The 19,157-nt window shown below is 33.6% G+C and overlaps 1 protein-coding gene across 1 annotated transcript in view; it reads right to left on the minus strand.

The window, feature by feature from the left end:
- The window catches only part of SNTG1 (syntrophin gamma 1), an 850,024-nt gene that overhangs the window by 191,721 nt on the left and 639,146 nt on the right, over positions 1 to 19,157 (minus strand). The window contains exon 13 of the mRNA XM_090283711.1: positions 10,946 to 10,984. Coding sequence (XP_090139837.1) covers positions 10,946 to 10,984 — 39 coding nt within the window. The remainder of the gene's footprint in view (positions 1 to 10,945; positions 10,985 to 19,157) is intronic.

Consider the following 19,157-nt stretch of genomic DNA (forward strand, 5'->3'; position numbering starts at 1 on the left):
TGATAATAATATTAATCTCTATCTACCTTTATGAATCTTTGCTCAGTTGATGTTGATATTGCTAATGTAGTGGTGGGGAGGGGTTGGTGGTGTGAGTTTAGTTTTCTGGGTAGTATTGCTTTGTTACCAGCACCTGAACAGCAGATAGCAAGACATGGTGAAGGTTGTGACTCCCAGCTAGCCAGCTGGAGGACAGAACCCATCAACAAATGGGCCACCAATAGTCAAATCCCAAATACAACAAGAGAGCCCACATAAATGACTAAAGACCAACAGTAGAGAATGCAGATCAGGAGATCAAAGAGACTTCACCACCTAGTTCCACAGAACTCTGACCACAGAAGCCCACCTCATGAAGACAGGCAGGCAAAGCAGAGCAACCTGAGACACAGAAAAAAACAAAAACAAGTCACCTAAAATGGGAAGACAAAGAAAGAACCCCAGTGAAAGGAAAGGAGGAATCCCTAGAAAAAGAGCTAAATGAAATTGAGGCAAACAATCTATCAGATATAAGGTTCAAAATAATGGTTATAAGGATGCATCAAGGAACTTAGTGAGAACTACAAGAAATTTAGTGGGTACCACAGCAGGATGAAAAAGGACAAGAAACTATGAATAAGAACTAGTAATAAATGAAGAATACAATAGCTGAAGTGAAAAATATACCAGAAGGGATTAAAATCAGGCTAGATGAAGCAGAGGACCAAATCAGCAAGCTGGAAGACAAAGCAGAAATAAATACCTAGTCAGAGCAACAAAACTTAAAGACTCAAAAAGAATAAGAATAGTTTAATGGAGCTTTAGGCCAAAATGAAACATAACAACATTTGCATGATAGTAATATCAGAAGGAGTAGAAAAGGGTCAAAGGATAGAAAACTTGTTTGAAAAAAATAATGAGAGCAACTTCCCTAACTTGGTGAGGGTAAAAGTCATGCAAGTTCAGGAAGCACAGAGGGTCCTAATCAAGATGAACACAAAGAGGCCTACTCCAAGAAACATCATAATTAAAATGACAAATTTTAAAGACAAAGAAAGAATTTTATAGACAACAAGGGTGAAACAGCTAGTAACATACAAGGAGATTCAATAAGGCTATGAGCAGATTTTTCAACAGAAACACAACAAGCCAGAAGAGTTTGGCACAAATTATTCCAGATAATGAAAAGCAAGGACCCACAACCAAGACTATTCTATCCAACAAGGCTCTCATTTTAAAAGAAGGTGAAATAAAAAACTTCCCAGACAAAAGAAGGCAAAAGGAGTACATCTCCACCAAGCCAGCACTGCATGAGATGTTAAAGGGACTGCTACAAAAAGGAGAAAGAGAGAGAGAGAAACACAAGCACAGAAAAAAAAGGCAATGAATAAGTACCTATCAATAATATCAATAAACCAAATGGATTAAAAGCTCTAATCAAAAGACAAAGGGCAGCTGAGTGGATTAGAAAACATGACCCACACATATGCTGTCTACGAGATACCCACCTTAGAACAAAAAATCTACATATGCTGACAATGAAGAGATGGAAAAAATATTCCAAGCAAACAGGCACAAAATATTGTTGTAGCAATATTTATATAAGACAGAATAGACTTCAAAACAAAAGCCATAAAAAGAGACAAAGAAAGTCAATACATAATACTTAAAGGAATGGTCTAAGAGCAAGACATAACCCTTGTAAACATATATGCACCCAACATAGGAGCACCTAAATATACAAAGAAAATCTTGAAGGTTCAAGAATAATATTGACAACAAAGTCATTGTAGGGGTTTTTAATATCTCTTTGAAAGCAACGGACAGATCTTCCAAACAAAGAAACAACAAGGATTTGTGGCACTGTACAACATTCTAGATCAAATGGATTTAACTGATACACACAGAGTTTTTCACACCAAAGGAGAAAAATATACATTCTTCAAATGTACATGGAAAATTTTCAAGGGTAGACCACATGGTAGGACACAAAACAAGCCTCAAAAAAATCAAGAAAATTGAAGTCATATCAAGCATGTGTTCAAATCACAATGAATTAAAACTAGAAATGAACATCTAGAAAAAAATCAAAAACATGCAAATACATGGAAACCAAATAATGAATGGGTCAACAATAGGATCAATGAATAAATAAAAAGTATCTGGAAACAAATGAAAATGAACATACAGCAACTGAAAACATATGGGACACAACAAAGGTATTCCTGAGAGAGAAGTTCATAGCAATACAGGCCTACCTAAAGAAGACAGAAGCATCTCAAATGAAAAGCCTAACCCTACATCTAAAAGTACTAGAAGGACAAACACAAACAATTCCCAGAGCAAGTTGAAGGACAGAAATAATCAAAATCAGGGCAGAATTAAATGACATAGAGACTAAAAGAACAATTCCAAGGATCAATCAATCCAGGAGCAGATTCTTTGAAAAGATAAACAAAATTAACAAATATTTAACCAGACTCAAGAAGAAAAGAGAGAGGACAGAAGTAAATAAAATCATAAGTGAAAGAGAAGATACAACTGATACCACAGAAATACAAAGGATTGTAAGAATTTACTATGAACAACTCTATACCAAGAATTGAACAACTGGGGAAAAATGGAAAGATTTCTAGAAACATGCAATCTGCCAACACCAAATCAAAAACATTCAGATAGCCTGACAAGACCAATAATAACTAGTTAAATTGAAGCAGTAATTAAAAAAAAAAAAATTCCCAGCACACAAGCCCTGGACCAGATAGCTTCACAGGTAAATTTTACCAAACATTTAAGGGAGAATTAATTCCTAAATTTATCAAACTTTTCCAAAAAAATTTCAGGAAGAGAGAAGTCTCCTAAACCATTTTTATGAGGCCAGTATCATCCTATTTCCAAAACCAGGTAAAGACACATACAAAAAGAAAACTACAGTCCAATATCACTGATGAACATAGATGCTAACATTACCAACAAAGCACTGACAGCGTGGATTCAGAAATACATTAAAAAGATCATACAGCATGATCAAGTGGGATTTATTCCAAGGATGCAAGGATGGTACAATATTTGCAAATCAATAAAGTTAACATACCACATAAATAAAATGAAGGACAAAGATCACAGGATCATATTAATAGGTGCTGAAAAAGCATGTGATAAAATCCAACACCCATTTATGTTAAAGACACTCAGAAAACTGGGATTAAAGGGAGCATACTTCAACAAAATAAAAGCCATATAGAAGAAACCTACAGCCAATATTATACTCAAGGGGCAAATCTAGAAGCTTTCCCCTAAAGATCAGGAACAATAAAGGGTGTCCACTTTTACCACTCTTAGTCAACATAATACTGGGAATTCTAGCCACAGCAATCAGACAAGAAAAATATATAAAAGACATCCAAATTGAAAAGGAGGAAGTAAAACTATCACTATTCACAGATTACATAATAGTGTATATACATAGAAAACCCTATAGTCCCCTCCACCAAAAAACTACTTGACCTATTAACTGCATTTGGCAAAATAACAGAATACGAAGTCAATATTCAGAAGTTGAGGGTATCTTTGTACACCAACAATGAAATTTAAGAAAGAGAAACTAGAAAAAAAATTCCATTTACTATACCAACAAGAAAAATAATGTACCTACAAATAAATTTAACCAAGTGGGTAAAAGACCTGTCCTCGGGAAACTATAGAATACTGAAGAAAGAAATTAAGAAAGATAGAAATAAATGGAAGCATAAAGTGTGTTCATAAATTGGAGGAATTAACATCATTAAAATGTCCATAGTACCCAAAACAATGTATAGATTCAACACAATCCCTATTAAAATACCAATGGCATATTTCACAGATCTAGAACAAATATTTCAAAAATTTATATGAAATTTTAAAAGATCCAAAATAGTCTCAGCAACCTTGAGAAGGACAAACTGTGAGGAATCACAATACCCAATATCAAACTACACTATAAGGCCACTAAAATCAAACAGTCTGGTACTGGCATAAAGACAGATAGATCAATGGAACAAAATACAGTTTCCAGAAATAAACCCAAGTATCTATAGTCATTTGTATTTGAAAAGGGGGCATGTGCATACAATGGAGTAAAAATAGCCTCCAATAAGTGGAGAACTGGACTGGTAGATGCAAAAAATGAAACTAGACCACAAACTTACACCATACACCAGAACAAACTCAAAATGGATAAAAGACTTAAATATAAGTCATGGCACCATAAAAGTCCTAAAGAAAACATAAGCAGGATAATTTCAGATATCACATGTAGCAATATTTTTCCAATATATTTCCTAGGTCAAGAGAAAGAAAGAAAATAATAAACAAATGAGACTATATCAAACTAATAAGCTTCTGTGTGGCTAAAGAAACCATCATCAAAATGAAAAGGGGAGACTCACAGCCAAGATGGAGATCTAGAAAGACATGCTGTATCTCCTTCCACAACTAAGGAGGAATACAACTACCTCAAAACTAGAGACAACCAGACATTCCAGAAAACCAAGCTGTATGGAAGTTCAACAAACAAATATATAAAGGACAAATACTCATCCAGACAAGTAGTAGGGGTGGGGCCTGAGCAGAGTGGATGCGGTGTGGTGGTGGCAGGAATGGTAGCGGCAGTGGTCCAGTGAAAAGTGAAGTCACACGTTTTAAAAAGTTGGAAGGGACACCTGGGGAGCACTCCCAACACCAGACTGACCATGCAGCTCACAGGTCCAGTACTGGGGAAAATAAAGTCTCATTGCTTCTGACTGTGCAAACCAGTGGGGATCAGGGCAAAGGCAGAAACTGCCAGTCTATCAGCAGAGTCTGCTTGGATAAAAGGCCCCCATGGTCCTAGAACATCTGCAGACCCACCCACTCTGGGAATAACAGCCAGGGCAACAGCTAGAGAGGCATCAGTACCATATTAAAGTGGGAGAAATTCCTGGAAAAGGAGCGAGTGCTGAGAAAGTGGCATTGTTCCCTCTCAGATGCCCTCCCCCACACATAGCACCACAACGAGGAGAAACAGGTCACCCTGTACTGATGAATACATAAGGCTCCACCCCTTACAATGTAACAGGAGTGACAGCTCTGCCTAAGACACAGAGGCATACAAACACAGGAGCCTGTCAAGATGAGGAGAGAGAGAAGTATGGCCCAAAAAGAGAAATGGATCAAGGTTCCAGCGGAAGAACTAAATGATGAGAAGATAACTAACCTAACAAACAAGGAGATAGCCAACCTAACAGACATAGAGTTCAAAACACTGGTGATAAAGATGCTCACAGGCTTGACAAATATGCTTACGTGTGGCAAATGCATAAGGGAAGAAGTGAAGGCTATGCTAAATGAAACAAAGGAAAACCCACACAAAACCAATGGGAAGGAGACCAGGATTGAAATTAATGATTTGGAACATATGAAAGAAAAAAAATAGTCAATCAGTATAGAATGAGGAAACAAGAATTGAAAAAAATGAGAAGTAGCTTAGGAACCTCTGGGATAACTTTAAACGTGCCGACATCCGAACTATAGGGATGCCAGAAGGACAAGAGGAATAGCAAGCAATTGAAAACTTATGTGAGAAAATAATGAAGTAAAACTCCCCAAATTTGGCGAAGGAAATAGATATACAAGTTCAGGAAGCACAGAGAGTTCCAAACAAGCTAGGCCCCCCAAAAACCACATCAAGACACATCATAATTAAAATGCCAAAGGTTCAAGATAAAGAGAATTTTAAAAGCAACAAGAGAAAAGCAGAAAGTCACCTACAAAGGAGTAGGAGGAGGAAAGCAAAGGGGGAAAATTCTGGACAACAAAATTGATTTAATGAAAAGAAAAAAATGGGAACATGTTCAAACTTTAAAGACAAACATGTTAAAAGAATATCACAGTCATTTAAAGATACTCAACCTCACACATATTAGAAATTCACTTTAAAAATGGCAAGCACATAATTTTCTTCAGTTATGCAATAAAAGGGCCCCAAACCAGAGGACTTCCAATAAACACAGCAGAATGAACTGATCCCAGTATATAGAAATGCAAAATAGAAAGTAGCAAGAAAAATTGTTAATACACATCTGAACTCATAACAAAAGTATAATGTCTTGGTGCAGGAATTGAATAGGGTACTTAACAAAGTGAGTGGATGTTCAAATGAAAAAGCTCACAACAGAAAGGAACAGAACTTAAGCACCAGTGCTTGGGAATAAATCTGCACAATGAGATGGACACTAGGCTTCTACCAAACATAAACATTTTTACCAGATTATTGTATTTCTTGAGATTTTTTGATTTCTGCACAGAATGTGTATGACTCATTCTAAATCTTTTATTTTAAAATAGTGGTTTACTTTTATTTTTGTTTTCTTGCTTTGCTATTGTCATTATTTATTTATTTTTTATTAAAACATTTTTTAAGTTCTCACCCGAGTACATTTTTTGTTGCTTTTAAAGAGAGAGCAAGAGAGAGTGAGAGCGTGCACATGGGAGAGAGAGAGAGAGAGAGAGAGAGAGAGAGAGAGAGAGAGAGACTTATATCAGAGAGAGCACATTGAATGATTGGTCACCTTTCTGTATATGTCCCAACACGGATTGAAGCTGCAACCTGGGTATGTGCAAAGATTGCAATGGAACCCATGACCTTTCAGTGTACTGAATGATGCTCCAACTAACTGAGCCACACCAGCCAGGGTTACATTGCCATTTAATAAATTTTCATGAACAATCTTCCATACCAGTACCAAGGGAGCTATCTCATCTTTTTTTTTTGTTTATTTTGTTTTATTTTTATTGTATTTCCCCATTTCCCCATTACCATTTAGCCCTCTTATACCACTCACCTCTGCAATCACCACTGTTATCCATGACCATGAGTCTTTTTCCATTTTTGCTTAATTAATCCAACCCCTATCCTCTCCCACCCTTAGTTGTCATCCTGCTACCTATGAGTCTGTCTTTATTCTACTTGTTAGTTCAGTTGGTTCATTAGATTCCACATATGAGTATTTGGTATTTGTCTTTCTCTGACTGGCTTATTTCACTTGCATATATTTATTTTTTAAAACAAACAAAAATGTCTGAAGGGGAGGAGGGAGTGGGAAATGATGGAAGGAAGGGGAAGGGACTAGTCAAAAAACATGTCTTTCTCTGACTGGCTTATTTCACTTAGAGCCATCTCATTCTTTTAATGTCTGCACAGTACCCAACATATTGGATATTTAGGGTCCTTCAGATACTTTGTTGGTGTGGCTTTGTTTCTCTTCATCATGGTCAAGGGTTAGTTTTGTTCTTAAAAATTTCATAGGAACTCATAGCCATCATCTTCATATATTTCCTCTTGTGCATTTTCTTCAGTGTTTCTGCTGTATTTATTTTTTGGAACTTCTCATTCTAAACATTATGTCTTACATTAGATTTCATATGTTTTCCCCTTTTAAGTTTGACACACTGTGATGATATGCTCAGATATGTTACTTTCAGTTATATATTTGCTTCATTTTAATTTATTTTTCAATTAGTTAACTATTTTAATTTTAAATACACACCTTTTACATATTTGAACTTCTATTTGGTTCTTTTGCAGATTTACATTTTTGACATGTCTGCTTCTTGACTTACAATTTATATTCCTTTTTTTTTCTTTTGCTGTCTATAAGAGGTTCACTTTATTTTACTTTTATTGTATTTTTCATTACCATTTAGCCCCCTTATGCTCTCCCCCCCACAATAACCACTCTGTTGTCCATGTCTATGAGTCTTTTTTTCCCATCCCTCCACCTCCTCAACTCCCCCCACCATAGCTGTCATCCTGTTTTCTCTGAGTCTGTTTCTTTTTGTTCATTAATTCATTTTGTTCACTAGATTCTACATATGAGTGAAATCATGTGGTATTTGTCTTTCTCTGACTGGCTTATTTCACTTGCATATATTTCTTTTTTAAAACAAACAAAAACGTCTGAAGGGGAGGATGGAGTGGGGAATGGTGGAAGGAAGGAGAAGGGACTAGTTAAAGAACATGCATGAATGATGTATAGACATGAACAATTGAGAGATCATTGACTGTGGGATAGAGGTGTAGGCTGGGTGAAGGGGGACAAAAGGAAGAAAAAGTGAGACAACTGTAATAGAATAAATAGTAAAATATTTTTTTAAGTAAGAAACGATTTTTGATTGCTCTTTAATCTTCACACTATATTTTCTCTTAGAATGGCTTATTTCCTCATGTGATTTATAATATTTGATTATAATCTCTTCTTTGGTGAATGTAGTTTTACTGAATGTCTCCTATATTCTGGACTGTGTGATTATCCCTAGAAAGCCAATCTGTGGTACTGGCCACTCCCAGACAATAGTGAATTTTTCCAGTTCCAGAGTCCTTTATGTTTTGTTTTTGTTTTAATTTCTCTGGTTGCAGTCACCATAACCCATTGGTACCACAAATTCAAAATTAAGTCCCGCAGTATGCTTGAGACTTCTGTTACAATGTATCTTGGGTGAATTCTTGTTTTTCTATTTTGAGACCTAGAGATATGAAGAAGCTTGGTTTTCATTCTGTAACACTTAATATTTTAAAATATGCCAGAATTATTAATATTCAATCAGAAAACACATATCAACATATATATAATATAAGGTTCAGAGAATTTTATGTGAGAAATTAAGTTAGGAAGAAATTTGAGGTGAAAACAAAAATGTGGCTTAATTCAAGGTAAGAGTTCTGTTTGAATGGTAAATCTGGATGAGAAATGAGATTATATGTGTTTTTAGATTTTTATTCCTTAATGTGGCTCATATTTTATTAAGTAGGGAATAGACTCTGTTTTCCTAATTCATTGGTATAACACTATGCAGGTTAAGGATCTATATGAATGTTGAACTGGCTGTATTTCCTGAAAATCTTTATTTATGTGATGGAATGTATTAAGGAAAAAAATCAGTTAACTCTTGCTTTCATACTTTAAATGACAGGAAGAATTCATTATAATTTTAAAATTATGAAATGCTAAAAGATTTCACATTAAATTTCAATAATAATATCATAAAGTCTTGTAAAGAAAAGACCACTGATACTAATGCTGATTTATATTTATTATATATGTTAAAATATTAAACATTTATTATCATTATTTATTTTATACATAAGTTTTTCAGATTCTTATTTACTTCATTCAGGATTATTCAAAACCTAAGTGAATACAGAAGTGGCAAGGAATATTACAAGCCACTTAAAAGAACTATGAAGTAAGTGTTAAATGTAGTTTTCATCATAAATAAAAAAAAATAACTGTGAGGTTATCAGGGTTATGAAACATTCACAGTAATATAAATTAGACTTATTATGAATTCTTCACATGTTGAGTTAGGAAGTTCAAGGAGGGGTGGTAGCACAGATATTAGAGCTGTTTTTCAAAAAATGTTTATCATTTTATTTTTGGCAAGAAGTCTCAAAATAAGTAGATCTATGTTTTTGTATATTTTACAGTAAAACAAGCACATCTACTGGTTGACATTACAACCTTCCTCCATGACTGATGCATCTTTCTATTTGAATAATTTCTCATTAACAAATTTTTCCTCTACTGCAGTCATATGAAATCATTAAATTAGTTTTCCTAAGATGTCACCCATATACCAGTATTGAGATCACCTGGGATGGGATAAGAGCTACAAAGAAAATTTCTCTGGTCATCACAGAGCTCCTGAGACAGCAGCTCTGGTCTAAGCATTTTAAGCAAGGTCCTCAATTATAAACACAGCTTGACACATCTATCCAAAATATCAAATTGACTCAGGTATGATGACCTGAATTTAGGAAGCAGGGGACACGTAGGGCTAGAAATACATAGTTCAGAAAATTGTAGACATAATGATTTTTTCAAAGTTGTTCTCATTAATATTTCACTAACACACAGCTTGGCAGGCTAGTCAGGGCAGGTAACATAACCAGTGATATAATTTATTAAAAAACATACATTTTTGTATTACAAGAAAAAAGGTTAAAAATTAAACACATTAATGATAATAATGACATATATGGAGAACTTCACATATTTTATCATTCAATCCTCAAAAATAAATGTATAAGATAGTTGTGCTTATACAGACAGGTGAGGGAACTGAGGTATAGGCAAGAAAAGTAGCCTAGTTTTTATAAGCTAATAAGTTATTTAAAATTTTTTCACCATTTAAATTAACATTAGATTGGTGTACCACTTATAAAAAATGTCTTAGACATTTAAATTGTGATCCTTAGTTGCAAATTGTGGTTGTTGTCAATAGTAAGTTTATGCTTTTTGATTGCAGTTCCATCATCACACACCCTTAAGAGACTGATGACATGAGTCAAAACACAAAGCTTCCACTTACTTTTCTTATTCAACTTAATATTTCTAGTATGTTTATAAAAGAAACACAAAGTTTAATTTTAGCATAGTAAAGTTGTAAGGAGAACCAGTTATTTTTTCTATAATTATTTTATCCTATAATCAATTAGTCTTACAAGTCAACTAAGTTCTTTGCTTGTTTAATCAGACATTATTTTTATTCTATGCATTTATACTCATTTGAAATACAGTCAGCAAATTTTTTAAATCCCTTTTAACTTTTAGGTCACTTATGTAAATTTCTCCCAAATGTTGATACAGTAAAATTATGTCATGTAAATTGCTCGTCTTTTTCTTCAACGTTGTATTTAAATAAATTTCATTTGTGTAAAAATAGTTTGTACTTAGTTTATTCAGGTAAAATTTTTTTTTTAACTGCTTGTAATGTGATTAGATAAACAGATATATCACATAATATGAATGGAATCTAATAAGCTATATATTTTCTTGAAGATAGTATCAATTATTTCCATATAAAAGTGAATTCAATCAAGATTATCTTTAGTAATAAATAAAATGTAATAAATATATAATTTGACAGTCCAAGTATATCTCCATCTTACCTGCTGGTTTACAGGAAAATTTCTGTTGATTTTTTTAATCTGTAATGATAAATAAATAATAAAAGTAAGAACAACAAAAATAAGGTGATGCAAGTTTTCCCAGATTTTATGAGAAACAGTTTTCAGCCCATAAATATATATTGACATAGGAAAATAATTGTATATAAAACAGCATTTATGAATAAAATTTTAATATCAAAATTATCTCAAATATCATATGGAAACTTTTAAAAAATAAATATTATGATATCATTTCAGGAGAAACAAGCAGATCATTTGTGCAGTAAGGAGGCTTTGTTATGTAACTATCTACCAAGATCACAGAGAGTAACGTTTGGTAGCTGATTTTTTCACTTTGAAACCATATTATTTTTAATTTGCTTTAACACTCAAGAGAATAGAGGAAACAGAATATTCAAACAGTGAAGGATGAAGTATATGTGTCAAAATATTTTCAGTCAGGATCTCAAATGAACTATAACATTTACTTCCAGACAATTTAATGAGTGACATTTTATAAGAATTTAATATAAATTCTGAAAGAAAAAAATTTCATTTGTTGAAAGTTATGTAAAAACTTTAAAAACCAAATAAAAATGAATATGAAATTTAGATAACTGACCTTATGCTATGCAAAGTCATAATTCAGAATTTCATTAATTAAATCCAATTATAATTTTTCATTTTTTTTTAGAGAAACAAACAATGCTAACTCTGTATGGTATAATCTTACATCAGACTAATGAAGATTATTTTCACTTATAAATTGTCTTATTGGATTATTTTATTTTTTTCCTTTTAAAATTTTACTTTCCTGTCTTACTGAATTTAATGAAGTCATAGGAAATTCATGGATGTGGTGGGCAAAGTTGGAGAATCCTCAAGTGGTTCATCTATAATATCAGACTTACTGGCAAGATATTTCTCTTTCCAAACATAAAATAAAATGAAATTGAGAAGATTTATGTGATTTCAGTAAGGCCATGTACAAAAACATGTCTTTCTTACAGTTCAATATTCACTTCAAAATAGTTTTTGTCTGATAAAGAATCAGCTAAGAAAATCTCAAAAAATACTGGTGCCATCAGCTAAAATAATGATAGTTTGGAGATAAAGACAGAAAAAAATATCCTTAAACATCTTTTATCAATCAATTAAAAAGCCTATATTGAATACTTTGTGGACTTATGTTATTTGCTAGATCTTATTAGTTAAAAATACAATTTTATAAATTTATAAAAATATTTTATGTGGAACCTTGTTTTTAAGTGTATTCTGTCAAGCTTTGCAGCTTTTCATTTTCAAACTGAAAAAAAAACTTTGAATAAATCTCTTTTGGAAAGCTAAAAATCACCTATGAAGATAAGCACTGCATGATAGAAAGTAGTGGATGAGAGGGAAATACATATGAATCACTGAAATCTTGTTCTACTAACCCACCCTCAATAGCGTTTGTGGAATTGATATGTTTTCTCCGTTAGAATATTTACTAGATGATCAGGTTTATTTATCTGTGTAAATATTTACTTTTGAGCTTTCTACTGTCATTTTTGTTATAGTTTCCCTAAGTATAACCTAACTCTCCTCATTGATCAAATTTGTAATATATGAATCTTATCATCTTTGTCCTTTCAATAAATATATGATGTATGATTATTCTATTAAAAATAAAATATAAGCTATATTTACCACCATTTCTCAAAATAGTAAAAAATGTAGGAACAACATAGGACAAAAATAAGAACATAAGGAAAGGTAAAGGAATAAAATATTAACAATGAGAGGGTTAGTATTTAGTGCAAACAACTAGAATAAAATCTTTTTAAAGTGGTATTAAAAATGTTTGGAAAATCATACAATGGCCTTCAGAAATTAGTTTTAGATAGTTCTCCTAACATGGAACAAATACAATGAAAATAAAATAGAACAAAACATTAATGATAGTAAGCCTGTTACTGAAGAATTAATATTCTTCCTACAAGAACTAGAGGAAGAACAACAAGCAAAGCCCAGAGCGAGTAGAAGGAAGGAAATCATCAAGATCAGAGCAGAATTAAATGACATAGAGACTAAACTAACAATTCAAAAGATCAACAAAAGTAGGAGCTGGTTCTTTGAAAAGATAAACAAAATTGATAAGCTTTTAACCAGGCTCATCAAGAAAAAAAGAGAGAGGACCCAAATAAATAAAATCAGAAACAAAAGAGGAGAAAGCACAACCAATACCACAGAAATACAAAGGATTCTAAGAAATTATTATGAACAACTGTATGGCAAGAAATTTGACAACCTAGAGGAAATGGACAAATTCCTGGAAACATATAGTCTTCCAAAACTGAATTAAGAAGAAGCAGAAAACCTGAATAGACCAATAACAACTAGTAAAATTGAAGCAATAATCAAAGAACTCCCAGCACACAAAAGCCCTGGTCCAGATGGCTTCACAGGTGAATTCTACAAAACATTTAGGAAAGAACTAACTCCTATCCTCCTCAGACTATTCCAAAAAATCAAAGAAGAAGGAAGACTCCCAAACTCATTCTATGAAGCCAGTATTACCCTAATTCCAAAACCAGGTCAAGACACAACAAAGAAAGAAAGAAAACTACAGGCCAACAAAATATTGGCAAACAGGATCCAACAACACATTAGAAAGATCATACACCACAATCAAGTGGGATTCATCCCAGGGATGCAAGGATGGTTTAATATTTGCAAATCAATAAACATAATGTACCACATAAACAAAATGAAAGACAAAAACCACATGATCATATCAATAGATGCAGAAAAAGCATTTGATAAAGTACAACACCCATTTATGATAAAAACTCTCAGCAAAATGGGAATAGAGGGAGCATATCTCAACATAATAAAGGCCATATACAAAAAAAATTAATATTCTTTCAATTGTAAATATTTTAGGAAACCTAAATTATAAATGAACTCTCTCTGTAGAAAAGATTAAAGTCATTTGTTTTGAAATTATATGTTGTGCAATAATAACAAATACTATCAATAAAAAAGCTTATTAAGATAAAATACCAAAAACATTAATGACAATATAGATTTATTATTTAAAATAAATCTTTATGCATATGACTGAGGTCATGTTTAATTTATATGTAGTAAAATATTTAACTATCAATAATATACAGGGGTGGGAAAAAGTAGGTTTAGAGTTGTGAGTACATGAAACAGTTTATTTTTGTATTATTATTTTTTAAATATTATTTTATTTCCATATGTATAACTATAAACCTACTTTTTCCCACCCTTGCATTTTTGATAATGAAATTCAATTATAGAGCACAGTTTTTAATATTGTTGAATTATGACAACATTAATTCTAAATAATGGAAATTCTAAATTCTTTGCATCATTTTTAGATTGCTCTTATAAGAAAAATTAAAGTTTGTCCAAAAGACATTTTAATATTAATCTCATTAGAAACCAATGTTAATTTTATGTTATCAGAACCAATCACTTGTCTTATGAGAAGTTGAAAAATAATCTATAACAAAGTCAATGTCTGAACTTGAAGCCTTGTAGAGAAGAAAGAACATAATTGCTATCCACATCACACCAGTTGTTTATGGAGCATGATTACTTAAGCTATTATTCCCAAAGCTGTAAAATAAACAGAATATGATTTAGACTAACACATTCTACAAGAAGAGCAATGACATAAACCACTACTGAGTAAAATACACTCACATAAAGAAAATTTATATTAAGAATTTTAGTACAAAATAGAAAGATAAACCCATACATTGTATATTCATCTCCACTTAATTTCATAGTTATGTCCCTGAGCCTATACCTGTGAATATAAAACCCTCTTTCACAAACATTGGTTCCAGGCTGCAGAGACTCAAAATAGTTTTTGTTCCTAATGCCCTTGGTCTTCTGGGGTTAATAGAGACATGACCAATGGGTGGATCCAATAATCATCAAAGTTGGTGGCTGTCAACATGACAGAGGAGTGCTTTAACTGAAGAAGGATGGCACTGTTTTAGAGTTATACTGCTGAAGTAGATTTCAGGTCACAATCAAATGAGCCTTTTCTTCTAACATATGAACACTAAATGTCATTAACCTTATATCACCCAAGTAAACTTTGGCACTTAAGTTTCTTGCCAGACTACATTTAAAATACCGCTTTGAGGGCCACAGTTGCTCAATCACCTTTAATACAAGGGTCACCTGTTTTCTCCTGGGGGACAAAAGTTAAACACAAGGAACCAAAGAAAACCAGAATTATCTTGTAGCATAGGCTTCTCTGGCTATGTGAGTGTTCTAGGAACTCATCTGTATCAGTGCATCAGCTGGTATTGTGAGAGGCTGCATTCATCTTCAGTAAATTTTTGTTTGAAGACTCTTAACATGTTTGCCCATTTCATGATGGGGGACTTATGAGCACACCTGCCCACACCATGTTGAGTATTCAACAATTTTTGACCCAAAAGAGCAAGACCTCTGTGCCCCACCCTCCCTATTCAATCGATCTTGCCCTTTGCGATTTTTTTATTTCCCCACATGAAAAAAGTCCTCAAATGTAAATGTTTTGCCAATGTGGAAGAGGTGAAACAAACAGACAAACAAACAAACAAAAGGCAGAAGCACTAAAAGGTATCAAAATCGATGAGTTCAAAAACTGTTTTGAGCAGTGGAAAAAACATGTTGATGCATGTATTCCATCAAATGGAGAGTATTTGAAGGTGACTGAAGTTTAAATATGTAAGAATAAATACACAATTTTTTATAAATAAATAATCTTTTGTTTTGGGTCCCACCTCATACTTACTGTTACCTAAAACCACATGACATAACTTTGGAGACTATGTATCTATGTTGTATCTTTAGTTTATTATTTAATTTAACAATATGCCTTCTGAAGTTTTCATGGTCTTTTATACCAACTCCTAGAGAATAGATCCTGTCCTCTTATTCTTTAGCATTTTCTGTTTCTGCAGTGTCCAGAAAGCCTTTTGTAACACAGTTACACATAGTAAATGTTCAAATATTGAAGCACATATCATATCTCCTGCACTCAAACAGGATAAGTTGCTCAAGTATAAATCTGTCCCTTATAACAGAAACATTCCATATTTTCCTACTATATATATATATATCTATTCAGAATAGAAGGGCAGAGAAAGTGCTTCCAGGAAAAAGTAAAACTGAAGGAGTTCATTAGATCCAAACCACTGTTATATGAAATGTTAAAGGGATTTGTTTAGGAGAAAGAGGATCAACACTATGAACATTAAAATGAAAACTGTATCACAACAACCAACAACAGAAGTTAGGGAATCAAAACAAAGGCAGACTAAGTAGGCCACGAGAGTGGGAAAAGAATTATAGGTATGGGAAACATTTTGTGGGGAAGTCAGTGGGAAGGAGGTAGGGGGGAAAAGGAGGGAGATGGTATAGGAATTAAGAAGCATAGTAGGAGGGAGTGGAGTAGATAGGAAGATGTTGAGAAGAACTAAAGGCACAACCAATGGTCATGGACTAAGGTGGGGGGACAACTGGATGGAGGAGGGTCACTGGGTGGAAGGTAACAAAGGGAAAAGAAATTTGGACAACTGTAATAGCATAAAAAATAAAGCAGACCCTGGCTGCTGTGGCTCAGTGGATTGAGCATCGGCCTGCGAGCCAAGTGTCGCCGGTTCGATTCCCAGTCAGGGCATATTACTAGGTTGCACGTCAGATCCCCAGTTGGGGACACAAGTGAGAGGCAACCACACAGTGAAAATAAATAAATAAATAAATAAAGCATGTTTTTAAAAAAAGTATAGCCATGGGGATGTAAAGTACAATATAGGAAATGGAGTAGGCAAAGAACTCACATGCATTACCCATGAACATGAACAAAGGTGGGGGCATTGCCTGAAGAAGTAGGGGGTGCTGGGTTGAGGGGGGCAAAGGGGTAAAATCAGGACAAGTGTAATAACAATCAGTAAAGTATAATTTTTTGAAAATCATTTATCTCAAGTTTGACAATACCTTCCATTGTTTTTTCTTCTGTTAAAGAAAAATTGAACTTTTAACTAAAACAAGCATGTTTTGAATAATATCATTTTTATAAAATTTGTCCATCTGTACATTTTCTTCCCACAGTTTGTAAATCTATATGCATACAAAAGTGTCTGGGATGATGTTCATCAAATGTTGACAATAGGTTATGATGTAATTTTCTTTTATTCTTTTCTGTGTTCTTTGATCATGGACTTAAAAAAATGTATTTTTTTCATAGAAGCAACAAAGTAATTTTTTTAAGACTTATCTGTTGGTACCTAAACTAGGCAAATTTACAGAGACATAAAGTAGACCAGAGTTTACCAGGGGCCAGGGAGAGTGGGAAATGATCAGTTGTTGTTTAATGGATACAAAGTTTGTTTGGAATGACGAAATGGATAGTGTTGATGGTTGCACAGCATTGTTAATGTACTTAATGCCACTAAATTGTACATTTGAAAATGATTACAATGGTAAATTTATTATATAAATATATATTATATACACATTTACCAACCCCTGGCTGGTTTAGCTCAGTGGATTGAGCGTCGGCCTGCGAGCTAAGTGTCGCTGGTTCGATCTTCCAGTCAGGGTACATCAGAGAAGGAAAACTCTGACTCCAAAAAACCTCTGCTGCCTTGCGGCATACCTCTTCAGGGGAAAGGCTAAGGGAGTAAACCCCAACAGAAAATCCGGAGCCGGAGTCCCTAAGGCGGTTTGACATTGTAGTCAACACCGGCAACTCCTGCGGCGCACCTGAAACCAAGCTGTATTGACTCCGTCTTTCCCTTGGACCCTTCAGCTGCGAAGAGAGGGAGGGTCTGCTGCATGGGCAACAGCAGACCCTCCATATCACCCTGCCCAGGCTCTGTAGCTTCAGCTTCACTGGAGAGGACACTCCAGCGTCATCGCAAGATGTCGATTCAACACGGGAGGAGACAGATACCGTGTCATTCCCGAGTCGGACTGCACAGCCATTCTCGGCGGTGCAGATAGACTCTTAAGAAGCTACACCATCGTCTCTCGAGACGGACGGCTGCCGACGATATATATCAATTTTGAATTGTAAGTTGCCAAAATTTGCTGAATACTTTAACCTAATGTTGATCTAAGCTGAGAAATTAGAATACAATTAATACTCACTAACAAAATAAGAGGATACAATTCATATGCTGAAATTGTTCAGAAACCCCTCACAGAAAATAGAAAGTATACTTCAGTTCATACTCATAAGAAATGATGAGGGAGAAGGAAGGAAGGAAGAAATGAAGGAAGGAAGGAAGGAAGGAAGGAAGGAAGGAAGGAAGGAAGGAAGGAAGGAAGGAAGGAAGGCAATCTCCAAGGGAGAAGAGTTGCAAATAATTTATGTATTTATCTGACTTTAAGGATGAGTATAGGATTAGATTATCTTTTGTTACTTTAAAGACATTTATTCAAAGACAGAAACATTTTAAACTTTTAAATTACAGAATTTTAAAATTTGATAAAACCTATGTGATCTCTCAACAAAAGGAAAAAAAAAGGACTTATAGACACTGAAACTCTATAGAAACTTCCAGAAAAAGAAAAAGAAAAATTAAATCTATAGCACGAGAAACAGAGTTGATTTTTCCTTCTTCCATTAAGGAGTAAAATATGTCAGGGAGTAAAATAGGTTATGGGTATCTTTCTTCAGAAAGGATGACTACAGGAAAAAAAACTGAGACAATGAATAATACATTCCATGTAAGACAGCTTTGCATCTACAAGAATTTTTGATACCATAGTTATTTACAAACACATGAGTTGATTTAACAACTTTTATGTATTTTGAAAACCAATATCTACATTCAGGATGGTGTGACCTATGCAAGGGAAACAAAATCTAGGTAGTGACTTTTTTAAAATTTGAGAACATAAGATTCATATAAGTATGATAAGAAATGTAAATTTTTCAACAAAAAATATCAATTTATTTTTTTCAATTGTGATAAGATAATGCCCAGCTCATTGGGTCATTCTTAAGATTGTATTTGAGGCCTGCAAAAATGGTAGGCACTTTAAGAATGAAAAGTCTATCTTATATTTGTTTTCTCAGCATGTAATTTTTATTACGTGAATGACATAAAACATTATCAAAATTTAAATAAATGATACTGCTTTGTGTAGTTTTTACTTAAAATGCCGTTCAGTAAAAATTGTTATTGAA

The sequence above is a fragment of the Furipterus horrens genome, unplaced genomic scaffold (genome assembly GCF_987537825.1).
Source record: "Furipterus horrens unplaced genomic scaffold, mFurHor1.1.pri manual_scaffold_7, whole genome shotgun sequence".
In the NCBI taxonomy this organism is placed as follows: domain Eukaryota; kingdom Metazoa; phylum Chordata; class Mammalia; order Chiroptera; family Furipteridae; genus Furipterus; species Furipterus horrens.